The sequence below is a fragment of the Eptatretus burgeri genome, chromosome 2 (genome assembly GCF_056783735.1).
Source record: "Eptatretus burgeri isolate ZD-2024b chromosome 2, Ebu_testis_v1, whole genome shotgun sequence".
Classification (NCBI taxonomy): Eukaryota; Metazoa; Chordata; class Myxini; order Myxiniformes; family Myxinidae; genus Eptatretus; species Eptatretus burgeri.
Genome location: NC_140962.1, coordinates 156,041,359 through 156,068,309, shown reverse-complemented (window position 1 = coordinate 156,068,309; position 26,951 = coordinate 156,041,359). Strand labels below are relative to the sequence as shown.

The window sequence follows — 26,951 nt, the reverse complement described above, 5'->3', positions numbered from 1 at the left end:
TGGTGGCAGCAAGTAAGCAACTGACAATTCGTTCAAAGTAGCCCAGGCAGGCAAAAATAATATGTTGTTTGCTACATCTGTCTGTTTTCAATTGTCCACTTGCAGAAGCCCGTGGTAAAAAATACCACGATATACAAAAGTGATATACTTGCACTGGTTGAACGAGCTCAAGAATGACAGATTGTATATTTCTTAATGGCCAATAAAATAAAAAAATTGCAAAAGTGATATACTGTTGCTTATACACCACCCGGGTTCAATTTTTTTGTCTAAATTGAAAAAATTACAATTTTCTCATCGGTTTGGATTAATCTGAAGCAACTTTTACTTCATAATTTATTTATTTTTTTCTTTCCCATTAGTGTTTCTTTGTTTCAGGTTGGGACAGACAGCATTAGCCAATTACATCTCAAGATTGTCTACTCGCATTGTAAAACATGCAAAAGTACACTATTGTCTCCGAATGTCCCTGTCTGGCATGAGATTTATGTACAAGCTTCTCTATGAGCTTCAGATTAATGTAAAAAAAAGAAAGTTGCCTATTGTTGTTGCCTTTGCACCTGCCTTTGATTTGCTAAAATGGTCTTGTTAATTGTTGTTCTTGGTGGTGAGAGCCTCACTGTGGAGGTTTTTTTCTGGCTACAGGAGGAACAGGAAACAATGGCTGCTGAAGAGGTTTTGAGGGTGGAACTGCAGGCGCTCAAGAATAACATGCTGGAGCACCAGTCAGAGTTAAAGAACAAAACCCAGGAAGTTGAAGAAAAGAAGAAGGAATTAAATGCAGAACAAAGGTGATCTTGTGTTTTATTTTCATTACATATATGTCGAGGCTTCCCGGAAAGTTGAACAACTAACTGACAGGAAATGTGTCTTTGCATGTGCTGATGCACACAGGAAGTCTGTGCAGCTGCAGAAGGAGCTGATGGTGATTGAGAGCAAACTGGAGCAAAAACGCATGGACCGGCATAATTTGTTTCAGAACTGTAAGATGGAGGAGGTGCGGTTGCCCCTGAAGCAGGGCTCGATGGAGGAAGTGAGCGAGGCGGAGGTAAATAAGCAAACCACTTCAGCAGCTAATGTATCCTGGACCAGTGCAGTGGAATTTAAATAATGTACTTTTATTGTGGGTAATTACATGGAGGAAAATCACATGCAGCTTTACCTGCCTTTTGGACAAAGGAAATTGAGATGGAAAAAACCTTTTTGTAATATCAAAACCCCAACCTCACTTTAAAAAAATTTCAACACAAAATGAGGAGATTCATAACTGAACCAAACAAGATAAGACAAAAGGGGTTTTCAAACACGCACACACGCACACTTGTACGTGCGTGTGCGTGTGTGCGTGTGCGTGCGTGTGTGTGTGTGTGTGTGTGTGTGTGTGTGTGTGTGTGTGTGTGTGTGTGTGTGTGTGTGTGTGTGTGTGTGTGTGTGTGTGTGTGTGTGTGTGTGTGTGTGTGTGTGTATATATATATATATATATATATATATATATATATATATACATATATATATACATATATATATATATATACATATATATATATACATATATATATACATATATATATATATATACATATATATATATATATATATATATATATATATATACATATATACATATATAACACATATAATGTATATATTGTATACATGTATATGAGTATAAAAGCCCATCAAAAATGACGGGTTGGAATGATTTTATTCGAAATATTCAGACTCGAAGGTATGATGCTTCGTAGCAAGAAGCATTGTTTTAAAACACTACGTGCACAAATATTGTCCTCTTTTTCTTTTTTTTCTTTTTCTTTTTTTTTTTTAATCTTCTGGAACGTTTTGTTTCGACGGTACAGCCTCGTGAGCATGCCAGAGAGTGAAGCTTTTATTTTCTTCATTTATTAGACATCCTACGGATGTAAATGAATACTCATTTTATTCTGCTTGTGTTTCACATCGCGTGCAGTGAATTTCACCTCCCTACGCCTTATATTAATTGTTTTTTTTTTAAACGATGCTATACACCACTCTTGAGGCCTGGTTGCAAGTCAACGTCTACATTTCCAATAGAAGAGATGTAATTACTCCCTCATGAAAAATGTTTTTCGAGTTTAAAAAAAAAAATTCAACCTGAAAAATAGACCGGAGTGAACACAGTCGTGTTAAAAGATTGGCCTTTAAAACCCTACTTAAATCATCCTTTATCGGGGACACACAAATGCACATATACACAAATAAACATTGTGTGAGATATATATATATATATATATAATATTATGACTCCAAACTGTGAGTGGTGTGAGCACCAGAGTCATGTCCCAGACAGTGCTTGCTGCACGTCTCAGGAGCGATAAGCACCGCCTGCCACACAGGAACATTATCTCTCATTGGTGAACGTACCCCATTATAATATTGTTGGGGGTCGGTGGTGATAAACGGCCGCCAGCTGGAGCAGTAGAGCCATCTCCCACCGAACACCTGGAATTTAGGTCGTGACTCTCAGATAAGTCCGAAGGTCACGGGTCACTTAAAGGACCGTGGCCGCCAATATTTCGACGGCGTGAGGTAGGGTCCACTTGTCTATTCCAATTTACCTAAGTACGCATGCCGTCTAGCTACCGGGGAAACCACACCCTCGGCCGACTTTGTCCGAACTGAGTCGCTATCACCGACTCGGATCCGGCGTAACCGAGCGGAAGTTACCAAAGCCGCGCCGGACCCAATGACAACTTACTGGCCCAAAAGGCCTCACTAATTCTCAATACGCACCATGCTGGGCCAATGGAAGAAAGTGACAGACAAAGAGCTGGTACATTGAACAATTGGGGGTTGATTTATCATGTGGGGGGGGGGGCAGGGGAGCACAAAGAGCAGAGTTATCACGAATAAAATAAATGTAATTCACAATGTACAAGGCACTTAACAATTCTACTTACAGATGGGACCCACGGACACACACACACACCCAAAATAAAATGGACCCCGCGAGTCTTTATTTGGTCCTCCCGCCGAGGAGGATAGTTGAGCTGGGGAACCACAGCCTGGCCGGGGTACCTTCCTGCCTCGTGCGGTCACACCGGTTCCAAACCATCACAGTGGGACTCGAACCCACGACCCGAAGTCCACGGCCCACGACCCTGGCTACTCGGTCACCAGACTTGCCCTCCAATGTACCGAAAACTGCTCGAACCATGACCACCACTGTCTGCCCCTCAAAGGACCGCAGACCGCTCGAACCACGACCACCACTGTCTGCCGTCCTCTCGTCTTTTTCAACCCAACTCTCTCTTGAGGTAGGAGCGATTTCTTCTTTCGCCACTCGCCTCTCGATTAGACGGTGCGTCTCGGGGGGGTGAGTTGAGGCGTCTCGGAGGCCCGCTCCCTGAAGAGGTTCCGTAGTAGCTTTCGGCACACTGGCCTCCCATTGGCTGGGGCGCGCGTGCGATGCTCGCCCTTCGTTCATTGGCTGGAGGAAACGTTCCATGCCCTTCCTCGGGGTGGAGCCTCGATCTGAGGCAATGGAGGCTCCGCCCACGCCTTAAGCCAAAAACACGTGGGCAATGGCGACCGGGTTGAGTGAGGGACGGTGCCGCTGTTGTTGTTGTTGTAGTAGATGTATAAAACCTGACTATAAAATAACTCGCATCGCACATACGAAATTCCCATTAGACATAGGGATGGGATCCTGACTATAAGCACATACTTATCGAAATAACTGAACTATGGGGCTGCTGTCTGTGTGCAAAGGCTGCCAGATCCGTAACAATATATATGAAGCTCTTTTAACCACTGACTCACTGATAAAGATCGGAATCTTCCAGGTGATTTAGAAAGCTGAAATTTTGCAAGTCGATGGATATCGAAGCCGGTACACCAGGAAAAATCACAGAACTGTCAGAGCATCTGTAAATGAAAATATATAAAAAAAGAAAATAAATACATGAAAAATCAAATGCAGTTGAGCGACCCGAGACAATGGGGAAGCACAGTTTGTATGCTTACCCAATGTGTCGGCACACCACGTGTGTGTGTGTGTGTGTGTGTGTGCGTGTGTGTGTGTGTGTGTGTGTGTGTGTGTGTGTGTGTGTGTGTGTGTGTGTGTGTGTGTGTGTGTGTGTGTGCGCGCGCGCGCACGCTTGTACGTGATATATACAAGTTGTGGACAGAAAAATGGAAACACCTGGGTAAATGAGGGACACCAAGTAGGTATATACATGGCGATATATCTTTGAGAATGTAATGTGTGTAGTTGTGGACGACATGTTATATCTTTGGGTAAGAGTCATATTTTGCCCGTTTTAGTTCTGGCAACACTGAGCGTATGACGTCAGTAGAGCAGTTCCAAGATGGCGGCTCCCTTAGAAGCATGCACCAGGGAGGAGCAACGTTCTGTCATCCATTTCTTGGGAAGTGAGGGTGTGAATCCCAGTGAAATCCATTCCAGAATGAAGATGCAATATGGTGATGCATGTTTATTGCTGCAGCAGGTGTATGACTGGGACAGGAAGTTTAAAAGTGGATTGTCCAGTGTGGCAGATGCTGCTCACTCGGGCTGGACTCACACAGCCGACACACCAGAAATGGTTGCAGTAGTTGAACGCATGCTCTGGGAAAAACCATCACATTATGCCGGATGAAGTTGTCTCCCAATTGAACATTAGCCATGGTTCAGCACACCATATCATTCACAACATGCTGGGGTTCCGCAAAGTGTCTGCAAGGTGGGTGCCGAGACAACTCACACTTGAATTGAAAGAACGGCAAGTGGACGCATGTGAACAACTTCTGCGACGTGACAAAACAGGAGGCGACACCTTCTTACAGCGCATAGTGACTGGGGAGGAAAGATGGGTCCACCACTTTCAGCCAGAAACGAAGGGGGCAAGCAAAGAGTGGCACCATTCAACTTCACCGAAGCCCAAAAATTTCCACACGAAGCCGTCCACTGGAAAAGTGATGCTGATGCTCTTCTGGGGAGCTGAGACCCACTTGTAGAGCATTACATGCCCAGAGGGACCACAGTCACCAGTGCATCATACTGTGACCTCGGTAAAAATCATCTGACACAAGCAATCGGATCAAAATGTCGTACACTACTCACTACCGGTGTTTTGTTGCAGCATGACAATACTCGGCCTCATACTTCCTGCACTGCAGCTGCAACAATTGAGGACATGCATTTTGAGTATCTTACTCATCCACCCTACTTGCCAGATAGGCCATCAGCCATGGCTCAGAAAGTGCCTGGAAATCAAGTTTCGTTCCACTCATCGGGGGGGGGGGGGGTGGGGGTAGACAAAACCTTGATAATATGATAGTATATATCCAAATACATACGTATCCAAAAGTTCTCCACTCAAATAGCTGCAGTTATTCTGTATTTTCATCTTGAAAATCGATCCATTCCCACGTTCTCTCATTTGAATTTTCTCCACTCGAATCACGTGTGGGCCACGTGACGCCTCGACAGCCAATAGATCGGCTGACATCGTATGCAAATTACGTCACTGTCATGTGACCAGCTGAGTTGTCCAAGCTGGCAGCTTCCTGCAAGGAGGGAATCACCGGCAGCTGATCAGTGATTTTTGATGAATATGGCCAGTGAGGACGCTCCCCCGTGTATTATTCACCAGGACAATGTAGCGAACGAAGAAGTCAAACGTTTTACGTCTGTAAGATGGGATAAATGGAGAGAAAGTGTCAATAAATGGCTCGTCTTAGATGGTTACGAACGACGTTTAGCCGAGAGTGCCGGCGTGGGAGGACTAACTTCGATCATGGGCCTATTGTACCCGGAGTGCCGGTGTAAAGACTTCAAGCTACCCCCCTTTCAAGTTACCTCCCGGTAATCTGAAATCGATTTCAAGTTACCCCCGGGGGTAGCTTGAAATCGATTTCATCCTACCCCCTACAATTTCAGATTACCCCCCTCAAAACATTTATTTATATATGTTTATTTACAAAAAAATAGTAATTTAATTGATATTGAAAACTAATTAGGGAAAAACCATTGACCACGTGACATCCTTTAAATAGTTTGCAATGAATTTTGATTTTATTATGAATGATTTTATTTTAATATTGTTATTAATTGAAATCAGTATTTCTCATGCAGTTATAGTTTTTGCCACATTTTTATGAAATCCTTCTTCGATATAGTTGATCCAAAGAGACATACTGGTTTATCTTTTTAACCAACTCAGACTATATTTACAATTATGGAAACAACGCAATAAAATCAATGTATAAGAAAGGCAATGAAAACAGTTTATTTTTAATTCTCAATTTCGTTGTGGTGGTGGTGGTCGTATGGCAGCTTTGCTGCCGGGGTAGCTATCATTTCTTGAAGCGTGACTGTGTCACTGGTGCAGTGCCCCTCTACCTGTACACACACTGGAACTGGTACTCATTTCGCCGACCTCGGAAGGATGACAGGCTGAGTCAACCTCCCGGTGCATTAATTCAGCGGCCGACGGGGCTTGAACTCAGGACCCTAGGATCCCAAGTCACCACTGAGCCAACACCTGGCTCCGCACTAAGTCTGTCATCCTTCCGAGGTCGGCGAAATGAGTACCAGTTCCAGTGTGTGTACAGGTAGAGGGGAACTGCATCAGCGACACAGTCACGCTTCAAGAAATGATAGCTACCCCCGGGGATAACTTGAAATTGATTTCAGATTACCGGGAGGTAACTTGAAAGGGGGGTAGCTTGAAGTCTTTCCACCGGCACTCCGGGTACAATAGGCCCATGATCGAAGTTAGTCCTCCCGCGCCGGCACTCTCGGCTAAACGTCGTTCGTGACCGTCTAAGACGAGCCATTTGTTGACACTTTCTCTCCATTTATCCCATCTTACAGACGTAAAACGTTTGACTTCTTCGTTCGCTACATTGTCCTGGTGAATAATACACGGGGGAGCATCCTCACTGGCCATATTCATCAAAAATCGCCGATCAGCTGCCGGTGATTTCCTCCTTGCAGGAAGCTGCCATCTTGGACAACTTAGCTGGTCACATGACAGTGACGTAATTTGCATTCGATGTCAGCCGATCTATTGGCTGTTGATGCGTCACGTGGCCCACACGTCGTCCGTGTGGAGAAAATTCAAATGAGATAGCGCGGCGAATGCATCGATTTTCAAGATGAATATACACAATAACTGCAGCTATTTGAGTGGAGAACTTTTGGATACGTATGTATTTGGATATATACTATCATATTATCAAGGTTTTGTCTACCCCCCCCCCGCCCCCCCATGAGTGGAACGAAACTGCATGATACGGCTGATGGCCTAAGACGTCGCCCCTTCGGAATACCACACCTTTGGGCCACTTGGAGGCGCTTGGTGGAACCACTTTCTGGTCCAACGAAGAGGTCCAAGATGCAGTGCACGAATGCTGACACAAGCATATAAAAAAAATTTTTCTCGAGGAATCCAGGCCTTGGTAAAGCCCTGGAAAAATGCATTGACTGCAATAGAGATTATGTTGAAAAATAACATAGCTGCTTTATTTATTTATTTATTTTTGTAGACATTGTCGAGGTTTCTATGAGAGCTAATAATATTACACACGTATATACAATGAACAATTTGTGAAAAAATATTTTAAGGTTACTTATTGACAGGCCCGTGTATATTGAAAGCAATAATTTTCACACAAGTGTGGCCCATGTGTTAATTTAGCAAATAACATCCCAGAATGCTTAGGGTCATGTATATAGATGCTTCACAGGCCTTTTTGCCAATAATTATGGTGAGCATGGCTTCAAGAGGAGACCTCAGTGACCTTGAAAGAGGGGGTGATTGTTGGGGTGTGTTTGGCAGGAGCTTTCAGTGACAAAGACAGCTCAACTTGATAATGTTTCTTGAGCAATGGTGTCGAAGGTGAGGTTGGCATGGAACTCTGAAGGAAAGGCATCAGCAAAGGGAAACAGTTGGTGAAGCGCATAATCGTGATATCCTTGCATTAATTTGAAGTGCAAGGCAAAGCAGGTGAGCGACTGCAGATCAATTGACTGTAAATTTCAACCTGGGGCACGAGCAGTCAGTTTCATCTAAAACAGTGCTGAGAACTCCACAGAGTGGGATACCATCATCGGATTGCAGTGCACAAACTGCTTATCACCCCTGGCGATGCAAATTTGCGAGTACAGTGGTGCAAAGAACACGGGCAATGGACTTCCAAGCAGTGGAGAAATGTGATATGGTCAAATGAATCATCCTTCACCATGTTCTTAAAAAATGGACGAGTGCACTTGTGGTGCCAACATAAAGAACTCCATAACCCTGAGTGCTTAGTTCCAACAATGAAGGGTTATGGTGGTTCTGTAATGTTGTGGGGTGCATTTTTCTGGCATGGTTTGGGTGCAGTCATTCCCTTAGAATGCAAGTTCAATGCCAATCGCTACTTAATGGTACTGAGTGATCATCTTCACCCCATGTTGCAGTATTTCTTTCCTGCCTGGAGGGGTGTTTGTCTTCCAGAATGACAATGCCCCCATACACAGAGTACGTGTGGTCACCCATTGGTTTGATGAGAATGATAATGATGTACCAATCCATATGTCATGGCCTTCTCAGTCACCAGATCTGACCTCAATCGAGCATTATTCGGACATTCTGGAATGATGCCTGAGACTGCGTTTTCCACCTCCATCAAACAGGTGTGAGTTGATTGACATTCTCATGGAAGAATGGTGCTGCTTCCCTTCTGCAGAATCCCAGACACTGGTGGACTCTATGCCGCGGTGCATGCAGTCCGCAGGTGGTGGCCCAACGCAGTATTAAATGACTTTAAGGCGCTGTCACACCTTGACGATTTAGCCAGCAATGGCAACGTATAAAAATGTATGTAAAACGTTGGCGTACGCTGAAATTTTGATGTTTTTTTTTTTTAAGTTTTTGGCATATTCATAACGAGTTGGTCGTATGCATAACATATTAGTAACGTATACAGAACGTTTCGTTGTCTTATAGATAACGTATACCAACGAAATATTAGCATGTTGTCGGCGTTCACAACCTATGCCCAACAATAGTCGAACTTAGGCATAGCGCGCTGCACGTATCGCCAACGATCACGTGGCATAGCCCATTAAAAAGCTGCCGCTCGCCGATTCAAATCATAACCGCCTGAGAATTGGAAGTGTCAACATCGCAGTCACACCTTGATTTAGCCAGCGTATGCCGACCTCTGAAAAATGTGTCTAAAATGCTAGCACAGGTCGAATACATTTTGGGTAAGTTTGGTTTACGTGAAGAGCACGCTGAAAAACGATGAAGTACGCTGTCATACGTCGTAGTACATTTAGTACGTCGTGAAATTTCAAGCATGCTGAAAATTTTATGACGTACTCGCCGTATGGCTCACACTTTCCACTACGCTGGTAATAAGTTGTAGGCACGATATGCGATCGTTGACACACATCGACACAAGTTCCTTGTAAGTTACTCATAAGTCGAAACACGTCGAGGTAATGTTGAGCATACCCGAAACTTATTTTCTCCGTCAAGGCACATTTTCTTTTTTTTCTCCTTGGCTCCGTGAAGGCACGTGACGAAATATCTGAAGTTGTTGTTGTTGTTTTTTTATTATTATTATTATTTTTAGTTTATCACGAATTTTAAAAAATATTGGGACATTTGCTTTTAAGTTTCGACGTCGACGTGACAATATCCTCAAACAGAAAATATTCACAGAGGAGGAACTAAGAATAAGACATGAGCAAACTGAAGAGGCAATCGGACGTGACGTCACGGCATGTGACGAAATATCGGAAGTTATTGCTGTTTTTTATTTTTTTTTTTAAACGCTGCTAATACGCCATTATACGGTAGCTGTAAATTAGAAACACGTTCAGTAAGTTCTGTGGTCGTCCGGAAGACGTCAATCAAATACGTCTACATACGTCAATATGCGTTGGAGTTACGTTACACATAGGTTCAAAGCACGTTACTCATCGGTTAGAAATAAGTTTTGGGTACGCTAAGCATTACCTTGACGTGTTTCGACTTATTAGTAACTTACAAGTAACGTGCCTCGATGTGTGTCAACGATCGCATAACGTGCCTCGACGTGTGTCAACGATCGTGTAACGTGCCTAGAACACGTTACTCATAGGTTATAAATAAGTTTTGGGTACGCTAATCATTACCTCGACGTGTTTCAACTTATGAGTAACTTACAAGTAACGTGTGTCAACGATCGCATAACGTGCCTACAACTTAAGGCCAGCGTATGCGGAACGTGTGAGTCATACGCTGGCATACGTCGTAAAATTTCAAGCATGCTAAAATTTGAGGGCAACCGCAAAGTACAACGATGAAAGCCAGCGTACTACGACGTATGGCAGCGTTTTTCAGCGTGCTCTTAACGTATACAAAACTTACCCATAACGTATTCGACGTGTGCCAGCGTTTTAGACAAATTTTTCATAAGTCGGCATACGCTAGCTAAATCGTCAAGGTGTGACAGGGCCTTTGCATTGGTGTTTCCATTTTTAGCTCACCAGGAGGAAGGGGAGGAATATCGGAGAGAGGAGGCAGGGAAAGGAGGCAGTTCTGGGGAACTTATGGGATGGCGTGTCTGTCTGGCCATGCACAAATACTTGCAACAACTTCTTTGAAACTTTACCACAATCTTCATCACCCATTATGTACAAAAGTTTATCCATGGCATGAAAAGAATTGAGCCCTAATTGGGTCTAAAGGGGTTGTCCCCCCAAAATAGGTATTTGCTTTCTTCTCAGGAACTACACATGCAATAATTCCGATGAAACTTGACCACAACCTTCATAAACCATGAAGTACCAAAGTTTATTTACGGCATTACAAAAATTGTGGTTTGAGGGGATCTACGGAGGGAGTTAATGGGGGATGGGGGGTTGCATCTACCCCCCTCCCCCCCAAGAGGTATTTGCTTTCTTCTCAGAAACGACACATATTTCTGATGAAACTCGACGACAACAGTCATGATCCATGATTTACCAAAGTTTGTTCACGACATTTAAAAAAAATTGTGGTCTCTGTGGGTGTGGGAGGGGAGGAGGGGTTGCTCCCCAAAATATGTATTTGCTTTCTTCTCTGAAACTACACACACAATTTCGATGAAAGTTGACCACAACCTTCGTTGCCAATGATGTACCAAAGATCGTTCATGGCATTTATAAAATGGGTCAACGGAGGTGTTGGCCCCCAAAAGAGGTATTTGCTTTCTTCTCAGAAACTACACACAATTCTGACAAAAGTTGACCATAACCTTCATCACCCGTGATGTACCAAACTTTGTTTGCACCATTTAAAAAATTGGGGTCTAAGGGGGTCTACAGAGGCATTGGCCCCCAAAATATGCATTTGTTGTCTTCTCAGAAACGACACACAATTCCGCTGAAACTTGCCCACCATCTTTATCACCTGTGATGTACGAAAGTTTGTTCATGACATTTAAAAAATCGTGCTTTGAATGGGTCTACGTGGAGGTGGGGGGGGGGCTATTGCCCCCCAGATTATGTGTTTGGTTTCTTCTCCGACACCACACACACAATTTCGATAAAACTTAACCACAACCTTCATCACCCGTGATGTACCAAAGTTTGTTCACGCTATTAAAATAAATAAAAATCGGGGTCGAAGTGGACTTATGGGGAGGGATGATTGCCCCCCAAAATAGGTATTTCCTTCAACATTGGTTCATTGGTACATTTTGTTGATTCTGTCCCACATTGACTTCCTCCTTGTATCATTATTCTACCAGGTGAGTGCCCAGGGGTATTGCCCTTATTTTTTCGTGTGTGTGTGTGTGTGTGTGTGTGTGTGTGTGTGTGTGTGTGTGTGTGTGTGTGTGTGTGTGTGTGTGTGTGTGTGTGTGTGTGTGTGTGTGTGTGTGTGTGTCTTGCAGTGCACAATCTTTTAAGTGATCATTATATTAATATAATGATCACTCAAAAAGAGGTTCTTTTCAGTCATCTTAATTGTGATCACTTTTGAGGAACTTTTTTCTTCTTTCATATGCAGCACAAGGCTGTTGGGTCGCATAATTGGGTGAGGGGACACATGATTCGCCCTGCCTGTTAAGCCCTGGAATAGAAGTTTACAGCTGTGCTTTGATTCAAACCCAGGCTGGGCAACTTAGGTGTGAGAGTGCCACCTCCAGCCCATTCTGTCAGGTTTCTTCATCAGGCCAAGACGAGGACTCTTATATCGGACAAGCTGAGATCTGCTGTTGAGGCAAGCAAAAAACGAAGGAACCCAAGTCATATTAGCAATTATACACACAAAATTGTGCACGTAATTAAATGATTTTTTCTTTTTAGATTACGAAGCACATCATACAGTATACATGGAGAAATATTTCAACGATGCTTTATCAGCGGCAAACTGTTGGGCCTTGTCCTCCAACAGCATTTATCTGCCTGTCCATTGTGTCTTGAAACCACTCCCAGAACGAGCGATTGATGCCTTCATTTCCTGTTTTTGTCATCGGTCTTTTCCGGTCACCTGACCCATTGTTTGAGACATCACTTTAAAGTTCTCTTTTTCCCATTCAAATGTTCAGCATTTATGTTTTGCTGACCCGGAGATCTGCCGCATCCGCAGTTTTGCGAGCACTCTTTTTGCTCGCAAAACCAAAACCAAGCTCGAATTGGTTGGAATCCCTGGGAAGCAAGGAGAAGCTTCTGACAGTTGAATAACTTTTATTCGCTTGTCAATTGCAATTACTTTGCAGTCCTTGGCATGAGACATCGTCTCGGTTGTCAGACAGGAATATTCATCTGTCAGTCTTTCAATCACATTATGGAAGTTGCAAAATTCATTACTGTCGAGGCACGTTGATTGTTGACTGAGTATTTGTGAGTGATTTCCGCACTGTAAGTGATGTGTGAGCAGTTTTTCAAATTCCTGTTATGAAGAAACGGTCGAGTCACTTTATCTCATTAAATAACGATATGATACCAGCACGTAGCACATACTGCAGTGTATGAATGGCAAAAAGGCTAACCCTAACAGATAGGAAAACAAATATTGGTTTCTGTTGACTTTCGTTGACATATTTAATAGAAGCATCACTCACACACATTGCAAGTTGCTGCAAAGGAACTGTACGACATTAAGCTTGTTGATGTAGCCATAGCTTTCGGCCTCCGAGTTAGCTTAATTGAAAACAAACCAATGGTGGTGCAACGTGCAGTTCAGATTGAGGAAAAGACTCCAAAACAAGTGGGAGATAGTGAGATTGAGTAATTTGAGGGATTCATACTTGGCCTCCCTCATCGCCTCCAACGGCAGGATAGATGTTGAGGTGGACAGATGTTTAAAGAGTGTATGCAAGGCTTTTGGTGCAGGCGCTCTGCAGTTTTTTGAGGACAGGCATCTGAACATCAATGCTATGCGGCAAGTATATCAGGCACCTGTGCTCTCAGTATTGCTTTATAGCTCTGAATGCTGGAAACCACCTCAAGAGGCTAGATGCCTTTCACCACTGGTGTATCCGTACCATCCTCGGTACCACCAGCTGGAATCAGTGGGAACATCACATCACTTCTGAGATGACTAGTAATCTGTGGGGGGAACTGGAGATTACAACAACCAAGGTGACCAAGTGCTGACTGAAGTTGCTGGGTTATGTGGCTTGGATGTCCAACCACTGCATCCCCAAGATGACCCCACTTAGCTTGTTACTCCAGCTCCGCCCATCTGTGGTCATCAAAAGAGATGGACGCAGAGACCATATATGCAAGGACCTCAAGGTTGTATGGATATCCGAGAGAGGGTGTTACGAGAAGAGAAGTCCTCTCACAAGACGAGTTGGTGTGATAAATATTGCTGGGGGCTTAAAGACTTGGATGGCCAACTGGAGATGGGACATTCAGCGAGAAAACTAGGTGCATTGTTATTCGTGCGGGAGGAGCTTCTGACGAGCAGGGGATGTGAGGAAAGGTGCAAATGCATTGCTGAACACCATAAACCAGCCTGTGAACAACATGAAGCTGTGCAGTGCCCCACCTGCAGCTGCTGATGTCACAGCCAGGAAGGACCGACAGTCCATTGGTGTTGTACTATTGATGCTTCTAACATCAGATCCAACTATAGAGTCAACACAAATTGCAAGCCAGAACTTACCTCAACATCAAGTTCAATGATAAGAGTGTCTGAGTTTGTTCAGGAGAGCAAGTGACAGAACCAGACACAAGTGCACTGTTGAAAGAGGACCACCAATACATCAACAGCATGTCTCAGTCCAGTGTAGGATGTGTGAGATATTTCTTTTTTTTCAGGAAAGGAGGTCCATCTGTCCACAAGTGTAAACCTAACAAGAGCCCATGATACCCATATCCATGTCTTTCTGTCGTTTATCTGTTTTCCGTTGCTCCCATTCACGGGGTTGCGTGGCCAGATACGGCAGTCGGCGGACAGGTAGAGCAATACATGAAATGACATCAACAGGACGTTCATGGAGGTATGCTAACCACCCTGGGAAGCAAGGAAAAGCTGGCATTTTTCTGGTATTAACCCTTCACCGGAGCGTCATATATCAAGCAGTTGTCCTGAAACAAGTTGACTTTGCCTCATGGAAAGCAACCCCAACTGAGGGTAATCTCAGTTCTTTCCATAAAGCTCGGAACAATTGTGTGTCTACCCTGAGGAGAGTCAGAAAACAACATCTTTAAAATCTCAAGTCTGAACTTTCAAACCTCTCTCCCTCTTCCAAATCCTGGTGGCCTCCAATCAAATCTGTTTCTGATGTATGTTCCCTCTCCATCCCCTCCCTTACCAAAAATGGCCGCACTGCTGATACCGCACGTGAAAAGGCTGAATGCCTAAACTCGGTGTGTACATCTAAATCTTGTGTCCGAAACCCATCGCTTTCTGTACTCACCTTACCCAGTCACACCCAACTGTCCCTGGACTCTGTGTCCTTTTCTTCGAACAAAGTGAAGAGTTTGCTGTCAAACCTCGACTCAGATTCTGCAACCGGTCCAGACTGCATCAGCCCACATGTCCTAAAAATCGGCTCCTCTGCTCTTGCTCACCCTCTCTCTGTTCAATTCACTTTCTCAAGGTCATCTGCCATCTGCCTGGAAACCAGCAAACATTACCGCCCTTCATAAAAAGGTGCAAAAACAGATCCCTACAACTACAGACCAATCAGCCTTCTCCCAATCATCAGCAAGGTTATGGACTCCATCATCGCTTCAGACATTAAATCCTTCCTCTTCTCCAATGGCTTGATTTCTGATCATCAATTTGGTTTCAGACCAGGTCACTCCACCCTGGATATGCTGCTTCTGCTCTCCCAACAATAGATGGAGGTCCTTGATGCCGGATATGAAATCAGAGCCATATCCCTCGACATATCGCGTGATTTTGACACGGTCTGGCACCCTGCCCTGCTCACCAAACTCTCTTCCTATCGTATCCCAGGCCATCTCCTCTCATGGCTCGCAGACTTCCTCTCCTGTCACAGTCAACGTGTGGCCCGAAATGGAGTTTTTTCATCCCCTATTCCTGTCGAGGCTGGAGTTCCTCAAGGCAGCACATTCTGGGCCCTGTTCTTTTTCTGCTTTTCATCAATGATCTCTCTGACTGGAAAATCCTCTTTATCTCTTTGCTGATGACTCTACCCTCTGTTTTGCCATCTGTCATCCCTCAGACCAGCAAGTAGCAGCTTCTTCACTCTCTGCAGATCTGGATAAAATCACCAACTGGTCCAACACATGGAACATGTCTTTCAATCCGGACAAATCTCACACTCTCACTATGTCTCTCTGAAAGGACCGTTTAGAAATTCGTCCATCTACTTTCTCACCAATCCTCTGGAAGAAGTCCTTTCATTCAAGCTTCTGGGTCTCACGATCTGCCATGATCTTTTTCTGGGAAATCCACATTTCCAACCATGCCTCCAAAGCCAGTCATCGACTGGGAATCCTCCGTCGTGCAAAGTCCTTCCTCGGCCCACCTGAGCTCTTGACCACATACAAAGCTTTTCTCCGCAGCCTGTTTGAGTACTGCTCTGCCCTCTGGGCTGGTGCTCCTGCCTCTCACCTTTCTCGGCTTCATGCTGTGGAAACCAAGGCATTTAGGATCATTGGTATCTCCCTTGATGAAGCTGAGTCTGGGCCTCTCACTCTCTCACCACAGGCAGGGCATTGGTCTTTCTGTCTTCTACCATCTCCTCTCTGGTCTCGTCCCCCCCCCCCCCGCTCTGTCTGCGATATATCCCCACCATATTTCTGCAGGGCGCTTAAGGTCCGCCAACAACCCCCTTCTGGTAAAACTACCAAAATCACGGATCACTGCTCACCTTCACTCTTTCCTTCCTCTCTTTTTCTTGCCTTTGGAATAAACTCCCACACTCTCTTAAATCCCATTCTTCCCTCCAGGTCTTCAAAACAGCTGTTCACCACCACCTGTTATCTTGCCCCATCCAAAACGTCGTTCTTTTCTATCCACGTTAACCCACCCCAAACGCTCCTTCAAATTCCCTGCTTTCCTTCCTGAAAGTCCCTGTAGTGTCCATCTTGTATACCCGTGTTCCCCGCCTCATCCCTCTCCCTTCACAGATCTCATAATGTCTCTGTTCCCCACTGTTTTGTCCTTCTCTCTCCCGCCCCTCTTGTCTCATGCCCCCCTTGCTGTGCGTTGTGTGTAAGCTCTCATATGAGCTTCGACTTCATACAAAAGAAAAAAAACTGTCCATGGAACTCTGAGATAGAAATGTGAGGATGCATCGATCTGGGGGAGGGTATAAAACAATTTCTGGAGTGTTGAAAGTTCCCAAGAGCACAGTGAGCTCCATCATTAGGAAATGGAAAGACTATGGAACTACCCAGACTCTTCCTAGAGCTGGCTGTCCGACCAAACTGAGCAACCGGGAAAGAAGCACCTTGGTCAGGGAGGTGAACAAGAACTCAATGACCACTCTGACAGAACTACAGAGTTCCTTGGCTGAGATGGGAGAACCTGATGGAAGGAGAAAAGTCTCTGCAGCACTTCACAAATCTAGGCTTTATGGGAGCGTGGCCAGAAGGAAGCCACTCCTGAGGAAATGGCACATGACAGCACACTTGGAGTTTGCATGAAGGCATGTGAAAGACAGAGCATGAGGCAAAAGATTCTGTGGTCCGATGAGACAAAAACTGAACTTTGGCCTGAATGCAAATCGCTACGTTTGGTGGAAACCGAGCACTGCTCATCACCCATCTAACATCATCCTGACTGTGAAACATGGTGGTGGCAGCATCATACCATGGGGATGCTTTTCATCGGCAGGGACTGGGAGACTGGTCAGGATAGAGGGAACAATGGATGGAGCCAAATAAGGCAAATCCTTGAGGAGAACATGCTTTAGAATGCAAAAGACTTTACTGTAGACTGCAGTGAAGATTTACATTCCAACAGGACAATTACCCCAAGTGTACAGCTAAAGCAACACTAGAATGGCTTCAGAACAAGGATGTGAAAGTTGAGTGGCCCAGCCAAAGCCTCGACTTGAAACCCATTGAGAATCTGTGGAAACACTTGAAGATTGTTATTCACCGACATTCTCCATTCCACTTGACATGTCTTGAGCAAATCTGCAAGGAGGAATGGGAGAAATCCACAAATCTTGATGTGAAAAGCTGATGCAGACATACTCACGAAGACTCAAAGCTGGAATCGCTGCTCAAAGGCGCTTCTACAAAGCATTCACTCGGGGTTGAATACTTATTGATGCAAGGCATCTCACCTTTTCATTTTAATTAATTTGTAAAGATTTCGAAAAACATGTTTCCACTTTGTCATCATGGGGTATTTTGTGTAGAATGGTGACAAAAAAAATTAAAATTGAATCCATTTTAAATTCAGGCAGTAACACAACAAAATGTGACAAAATCAAGGGGTGTGAATACTTTCTGAAGGCACTGTATGTCAACGTGTACGGCATGATTGAGATCAATGAAGAGCCACATCACTATCTGGGCTTCGGATTCTTATAGCATCATGTCCATGCTCTTGGGCATGCAAACGGTGAAGAATGATGCGTGTATCCATCTCTTCCTGTGTGGAGTGCAGAGGCTGTATTTCAACTTGTGTTGTTGTCTTGCCATCCCCTGTTGTCAGCAAATGTGCATGCCCCTCAATGACAGCAAGCACTTTATGTGCGACAGCTTTGATGCAAAGTCATTATCGCTCCAGACGTCACAAAACACTTCACTCAGCTGTGATTTATTGCCATCGTTCATCAGAAACGTCCTCCAATTGACAGGGTTCTTAATCATCGGCCCCGTGACGATCACCTTTTCACCACATCCACGCCTTTCATGCGCCATTCCATTCACCGATTGAGCTTTGTACATATCTGGACTGAATATGATGTCTGGTTTCTTTGGTAGAGCATCAAAAATCCTGTGAGTGATCTGCTTGAAGTTGCTTGGGATTTACTGCAATGTGTGGAACAATGCATTGCCATCCTGAACTTTCAGTTGTTTCATCTTTGGGGAGTTTAACATCTTTCAAAAGATATTGAAGACCCTTTGCTTTGTTTTTGCTCGAGGAAACTGGAGTTGGTGGGTATTTCATGAGTTCTTTGACATCGATAGCACTATTCGGCTCCAACCTGACCAATAGTTGAATGGCCACGCTGCTTTGCTGTTTGTATGCAATGACTTTGTTTTGTGTTCTGAGCTTGACATACTTGTTCACGCACTCGAGTGTTTTCATTTTCACTGGTTCGAAGAAGTGATCTTCCTTCTCAAGTCTTTCGCCAATGAACTTCTCCTTTGCTTGTTTGTTAACCAATTCGGCAGTCATAAATGCCTTTTCAACATTTTGTGGAGTCAGTGTGCCTGAAGAAATGCAGTACAGCTTCGATTTGTCTGGGACATAAAATCGATTCAGAAAGCTCTGTACTGCCCCCATTGATTGTTCTGGTGACCGTTCATTTTTCTGAATATCGGCCAGCCTGAGATCTTTACGTTTTATTTCCTTTCCCCATGTGACTCGGACAACATGTCCGCCATGGATAATGTGATGTCAACAAACTGAGCGTGTTCATGTGTCGTTTTCACCCAACGCTGAAGTGAGTGAGCAGTTCAGTCAGCCAGGCTCCACATCCTCCTGTTCCACCGTGAGACTTGGCATGTTTCTTCAATGTTTTTGTTCACTGCACATCGGTTGCCTTGCACACGTGATCTCGCCACGTTGAGTGCTCCTCCTTTCATCAGCTTTGTAGCATCAGAATAAGTCTCTCCATTATTGCTAAAAACACAGAAAAGAAGGTTGGATATCGTGAATAATTGTGTCCATCAAAGCTGTCGAACAGGTCCGCCATCAGATAGAGGCAGTGAGGATATCGTGGGAAGTTGTTCATCTTGACTGACCAAACCAGATCACGTACCAGCCAAATGTGGTTTTTATATATATATATATATATATATATATATATATATATATATATATATATATATATATATATATATATATATATATATATATATATATATATATATATATATATATATATGACAGCCATAGTTTTGCTATTTGTCCAAGCTTTCCTTCAGCAACATCAGTCTTAAACTTTGAATATTTGGATGGCAGAGGTTATGGATTCATCTTCCAAAACAGAACTGAGATTTTTTTTCCAGGGGCATCGTGGAAGTCTTCTCGGAGTACCTTTGACTGTGCTGGTAAATTTGATGTCAGCTGGTCCTCTTGTGTTGTCAATAGAAATGTTTGGAACAATATTTTTTTCTAATGCTACCAGCAGCGTTTTATGACAGGTCATGGCTCGGCTGTAAAGCTTTCCTTATAATGCATCGTTTAATGATCTAGAGGTTATGAGACCTGCTTCTGTTAGTGTATTGGAGAGTCCAGTTCCACCCATTTCTTTCCAATCATCTTGAGGTAGGTGCATATCACATGGACCTTGTTGCAAAAGATGCAATCTGGTGTGAATACAGCCTTGTCACTGTCAGCAGATGATCATCAAGAAAAGAGGTAGAGAGTGGTGGAAATGGTAGGATTGTGTGTGGAGGGATATCAGTAAGGTGGGGTGGTTGGAGAGTGGAGAGATTTGACTGAGGACAGAGGCATGTGAATGAGTAACATGGTTAAGACAGGGCAGAAGCTTGGTGCCATTGGACCTCACCTCTTATAAAGGGAAGAGGAGGAGAATAAGAATAAGATAACACTTGTACCGTTTGATTTAAATCCCTTTAGCTGTTCTCAACTATCAAGTCTTTTGCTGACATGTCTGACCTGTTGATGCTGAAATATAATCATTTCGTCTTTACTTATTTATATACATATGTATTTCTATCAAATTTGGTCGAAATTCAATCACTTGTTCACAAGTTAGCATGGTAACAGAATTTTTTTACCTACCATGACCTTTGACCTCTTGACTCCAAAATCGAATTGGATCATCTTTGTATCATTATACATATAATACTCGTACCAAGTTTGACTTGGATCCCTTCAGCTGTTCTTAAGTTATTGCAGTAACGAAAACCTATCACGGATGACGGACAGCCAGACAGACAACTCGGACAGACTTCGTGGGTGGAGGCATAAAAAGCTACACAATGTAAGCCCTTTGCTGTTTGAATCCCGACCTGGGTTCCACCACAGCTTAGGAAAACTTTGTGCTTTACAATATATTTGAGATGCAGCTTATATATAATCCTTCCCACTTTCACAAAATGCCCCTCCTGATGCATTCTAGAATGATCTTTTCCTGCTTCCTGGCAAAGCACAGTCTGCTTGCGTGTTTTATCTTGGATTGCGAAATCGTTTTCCTTTACTGTGAACCTACTCCGACCTTAGTTTGTGTCCTTTTTTATATCGTATATGTCATGTCTTCTTGTGCATCATACTCTATACAGAGCGTCAGTTCTCCCAAAGCACTAACTTGCCTTGAGGTTAATTCCTGGACGGTTAGGCGCTCCAATGTTGATATCTCATGACCTACTGTTTACTTTAAATGCTGTTTGATGATGTTGATACAGCAAATGCAGTTAACTGTCACAGAAAGTACACATATTCATAACTAATGTTGATTGTACTACCGCAGATTTTTTCTTTGCCCGAGACTGTTTCTGAAACTGCTGGAAGCAATCAGCGCACTGTGTCCATCTATGCCCATGAATCCTTGATTGAGGTGGACTTCAGTGGTCTACAAGAGGATCTCAAGGTGAATTACACCTGCCGGTGAACACAATTTAGATGAGGAAACACTAAATAAAACTTATAAGTGCAGTGGTGTGATTGGTTGTTGATTTTCCTTTTTCTCTCCACAAAAGCGAGGAAGAGCAAGGTTGAATCAACAGTGGAGTAATGGGCAACAGTTGGGCATAACCAGCAAGAGAGTACATGAACAGGGAAGGAAAAGAGAGGGCACGAGCAGCACAGTCCTTGGAAAAATGAAAAAGACACAGAATAAATAGTTCTATCAAAAACGTCGTAGCTTGGACGATTGATTAAAAATAAAAATCTACAAGTTTACATTGGAAAATTTAATGATCCTTGTACATAAAATGTGTATTAAAAGTCCTGGAAATTTGGTTTTCCATGGCTGTGCAAACCATGAATGGGAGGAAACATGAAATCAGCAAGTATGAGAGGGTTGGGTTATTAAAGGTTAATGGGGAGAAATAAAGGTCATGGGTGAGGATGGGGGATGGCACGAGGTAGTGGTTGGTGCACTGCTTGCTTGAAGCCCTGGAGGGAAGAGTGAGACAACTGCTACTGGAAGGCACTTCAATAGACAGCAGAGGTGAGGATTCAAAGAGTTGAGGTGTACAGCCAGCCTGCATTTTGGAAGTTTAACCAGGAAGCGGGTCCATTTCAATATCATTCAACATCTGTGTTTTATTAGAACTTTTTAAAGTTTTTATAACTCAGCATCCCAGCCTTTTTGTTTGCTGCAAAGGTACTGTTTGTTTTGTGTGTCACCATGGTGGCAAGTTGATGAACTTACTGTGTGTTCAATCTACCCTGTTCTGTAAAAAGAATGTCAGCGATGTGAAACAGAAAGGCGAAGCACTAGAAAAAGCCATACTTGCTCAGCATGCTGTGCTAAACAGTATAACAGCTCCCAACATGAAGGCAGATGAAAACTTTGAGAGTGTGCAGGAGAAGTACTCGATGGCTACCGAAGGTACAACACAGTCACTTTTCATAGTAATTCATACGATGTATGGCTAACATTGATTTTTATTTTTTTTTAATGATTTTTTTTGTCGTTTTGATGTTTGTAGATTTGGAAGAGGGTCGAGGCAAAGCAAAAGCTGCAAGGCAAGCTTTTAACAAAGTGCAGAATATCCGCTTTGGCCGATTCAATTGTTGCCTGGAACATGTGAGCATGGCCATAGATGTTATCTACAAAAAGCTGACACAGAACCTCAGTGCCCAGGTACATGTTTCCTCAACTGGATATGTCGAGCCCAACCACACAAGGAAAGTTTGAGTTTGCAAAGACATCGGTTGCACGAGTAGTTGGAAATATTCGTGTTCAAAAATGAAGGCACTGCCAACAAGTACCTAGTAGTTGAGCCTTGCCTGTTGGGCAGTGAAAACAAGTGGTCGTGCCGTCATTTTCCAACAAACCTTGTTCAACATCCTATTTACTTGAACATCATGCATCCTGCAAGTAATATCACATTTGAAAAGCTCAGGACACAGTCCACAACCGACACGAGTAAATGTCGATATATTGTTAACAGGAGGAACAAAAAGGTTTTGAGGATTCTTACGGCACGTGCTAATGCAATCTATCGGCGATATAAAGTTTTCTGTAAATTTCCATTCTAAATAAATATCTTTTCATACATTTTTCTGTCAAATATTTTGTTAATTCATGACTCAACAAGTTGCAAAATGGATTTGGAAAGCCAACATGTTAAGTCTTCATCAAAATATATGGTAATTTCTCTTGACAGCAAGCTCATGTACATCTGGTGAGAATCTCATCAGATAATGGCTTGGGAGGTTTTTCAACGAGATAACAGTGTCATTTTTACATGTAAATCTGTTGCTTAAACAATGGATTATGGACTTACCCAACCAATTTTTTTTATCCAATCCTTTTGATTATCCATTTATCATTTATTGAGCTTACACTCACTGTTTTATTCCACCCACACATGATTTATTCCTCCTCCACTGACCCATCAAGTAACATTGTGTTCTATCACATCGAGCAGGCCTTCCTGGGACCGCAGAATTCCGAAGAGCCATACCTGGGAGGCATCGACTACAATTGTGTGGCTCCAGGAAAACGCTACCAGCCCATGGACAACCTCTCTGGGGGAGAAAAGACCGTGGCTGCCCTCGCACTCCTTTTTGCCTTGCAGAGGTTAACATGTGTTTAATTTGATGTACATTTAGGGCTTGCTAAAATATGTGCTCCATTTCTTGCTCCATATATTACATCTAATAATCGTCTAACAATATAATGTGTTTCCAGTATGATAATACTGTCAATATAAAAAGTTTATATTTTCTGGTGATACTGTCCATGTGAAGAAGAAGTCTCTCTTGTCCAGTAATTGTGTGAAAAAAAAAATATACATATATATATATATATATATATATATATATATATATGTATGTATATATACAGTGGACGAGGCGTAAGTCGGCAGCGTGTAACTCGTCACTTCACCTAAGTCGGCAGCGTCAAAAAGTCCTGAATTTATCTAATGTTAAATCGACTTACAGACTTTGAATAAAAGTCTGTAAGTCGTCATCTCTAAGTCGTCAGTTCGTCGAAGTCATCAGATGTTGTCCGTTCCTGCGTAATGCAAACTCAATTAAATTACCACGCCTAACTCGTCACACGGAACTGCTGCCTCGTGAGAAGCCCGATTTCATGGAATCGTGATGCGCGGGCTATTTATAACTGTGCTGCGTTCAGCTCAGTAAGCGCGTCGTCCCACATGCATCTGAAGAGGTAGACAGGCTGAGCAATGCAGTCTCTGGCGAAGGAGTAAAGGATCGATCGAGCTTAGTGTTGAAGTCCGATCATGGTTTTATATTGGCTTGTTTTGTACATCACCACACTCACTTACACATAGGTATTGAGTGGTAGTCATCACGATGACTGTGTGTCATGTAATTTGTCGATGGTATACAAGTTTTTCATTCCATATGAAAACTCATTCTACATTCATGCCAATGAATGAATTCTAACAGCCATTCATTCCACATTTGTCGATGGTCATATACCATCACCGATGGTATATGAGTTGTCTTACAGTTGTTCATTATCTTTACTTTTGATAAAGTGATTCATGAATTCCATCTTTGCTTGATCACTTTCCAACTAACCAATGAACCCCCGCCTATGCCCAGAGGATTGTCTTTCCCTTTTGGTACAATAGCCGGCTTAGCGATTGTTGCGCCTTCTCACACGTACGTGTCCAGGCCACGCGCCACTTCATCCTTCACCCCACAGTCATCATGAATGTTCGCATATGCGCAAGTCGTCAAATGTCTAAGTCGTCACTTTTTTCTCGGTCCCGATGGTGACGACTCACGCCTAGTCTACTGTATGTTTGTATATGTATATATATGTATATATATATATATATATATATATATATATATATATATATATATATATATATATATATATATCTACACTAGTGCGGGCCCGTAGGTGCGTGCCAGTATGTGCAGCTTCGTTCCTTCGCTCTCGTAAACGACGACTGGATTGGGGCATTGTTTCAATTCGATCGGACCAACGGTATCATCAATGCCATAATTTGGAAAACACCTGGGAAACACACTCAGGTCCCCAGCGTCAATTGTGACGTCATATCAAACGAAGAAGAAGAATTGTGACGCCCCCTCTCTCTCCCCCCCCCTCTCTCACCCCCTCCCTCCCCCTCTCTCTCCCCCTCTCTCTCCCCCTCTCTCTCCCCCTCTCTCCCCACCCTCCCTCTTCCCCCTCTCTCTCTCACCCCTAGTCTCGCCCCTCCTCTCACCTCCCCACTCTCTCTGCCCCACTCTCTCCACCTCACTCTCTCCGCCTCACTCTCTCCGCCCCACTCTCTCCGCCCCACTCTCTCCGCCCCACTCTCTCGCCCCACTCTCTCGCCCCCACTCTCTCGCCCCCACTCTCTCGCCCCCACTCTCTCGCCCCCTCTCACGCCCCCTCTCCCGTCCCCCTCTCTTCAATTGTGATGCCCTCTCTCTCACCCCATCTCTCCCCCATCTCTCCCCCGCTCGCCCCCCTCTCTCACCTCCTCTCTCCTCCTCTCCCTCCCCCTCTCTCTCCCCCTCTCCCTCCCCCTCTCTCTCCCCCTCCTCTCTCCCCCCTCCTCTCTCGCCCCTCTCTCTGTAAATGTATTCACAAATGTCTACCAAGCACAACAATTAATTCAAACCTTGGGAAAAAACAGCTTTCAAACCCTTGGGAAACAGTTGTTTCCCTTGGGAAAATTCAAACGTTGGTATTAATTAATAATTTGAACAATTAATTCAAACCTTTGGAAAATACAGCTTTCAAACTTTGGGAAACACCTGGGAAACAGCTGAAACGGATAAAGAACGATATCAAACCTTGAAAAGGCACATACTCAGGTCCCCAGCGTCGATTGTGACGTCATACCAAACGAAGAAGAATTGTGACGTCAATCGTGCAAAAAAAAAACTAAATAAATAAACATTAATTGTGATGTCATAGCACCGTGTCCTGTCATTGGTTGACAGACGTTATTGGTCATTATTGGTTGACAGAAAAAATATAGGTCGTTATTGGTTGACAGACATTTGTCATTATATCACGTTATTCTTTTTATTACTGACAATTATTGTGCTATTATTAATATACTGTTATCATTATTCTGAGATATCTTTGGGAAAAAATGGCAGGATAAGGTGGAACGACATTTCAGCTGCGATATATACACCTTTCCAACACTGAAAAAAGCAATAAAATGGCCGTAACTTAACGTAAAATGGCGGGACCCGCTCGTCTGATTAAAATCAAACCTTGAAAAGGCACATCTGCGGATCCCCGGCAATATTCCTGGCAAGTTTCAATCAGATCGGACCGGTGGTTGTCGAGAAATGGCGGTCGCAGACAGACAGACACACGCACACACACACACACACACACACACACACACACACACACACACACACACACACACGCACACACACACACACACACACACACACACATTGATGGAATTATAGATAGATATGTATATGTATATATATATGTATGTATGTATGTATGTATGTATATATCTTCTTCTTTCGGCTGCTCCTGTTAGGGGTTGCCACAGCGGATCATCCGTTATGATCCGCATAGTGATTTGGCACAGGTTTTACACCTGGTGCCCTTCCTGACGCAACCCTGGTCGCCTCTTACGACACAGGGATATGGTACACCTATTTTAACCAGTGTATACACCGGCCCAGTATACTGGTACTCACTTCACCGACCTCGGAAGGATGACAGGCTGAGTCAACCTCCTGGTGTATTAATTCAGTGGTCCAACGGGGCTTGAACTCAGGACCTTTTGGATCCCAAGCCGCTGCCCGAACAACTACGCCAACACTCGGCTCTGTATGTATATATATATATATATATATATATATATATATATATATATATATATATATATATATAAATATATATATATATATATATATATAAATATATAAATAAATATATATAAATAAATATATATATATATATATATATATATATATATATATATATATATATATATATATATACAGTAAGTCCTCGCTTTTCGCAAGCGTTGCGTTCCTGGAAAACCTTATGATAAGCGAAACTGTGTTAAACAAAACATTTTCCCATAGAAACCAATGTGTTAAAGGGGGGATGTGTTTTTGGCTCGGAATTTTTTGGACATAAACACAAATAAACAAAACACACTCCTCGAGTCGTGGAGACTTACCCCGAGGCTGGAGGAACGGAGTTGATTGCGGTGG

General features: G+C 43.4%; 1 protein-coding gene across 1 annotated transcript in view; it reads left to right on the top strand.

Annotated features, from left to right (window-relative positions):
* Window positions 1-26,951, top strand: part of LOC147033654 (structural maintenance of chromosomes protein 1A-like) — a 183,764-nt gene that overhangs the window by 109,203 nt on the left and 47,610 nt on the right. The window contains exons 18-23 of the mRNA XM_085871737.1: window positions 646-791; window positions 895-1,048; window positions 21,052-21,171; window positions 21,990-22,137; window positions 22,238-22,392; window positions 23,183-23,334. Coding sequence (XP_085727863.1) covers window positions 646-791; window positions 895-1,048; window positions 21,052-21,171; window positions 21,990-22,137; window positions 22,238-22,392; window positions 23,183-23,334 — 875 coding nt within the window. The remainder of the gene's footprint in view (window positions 1-645; window positions 792-894; window positions 1,049-21,051; window positions 21,172-21,989; window positions 22,138-22,237; window positions 22,393-23,182; window positions 23,335-26,951) is intronic.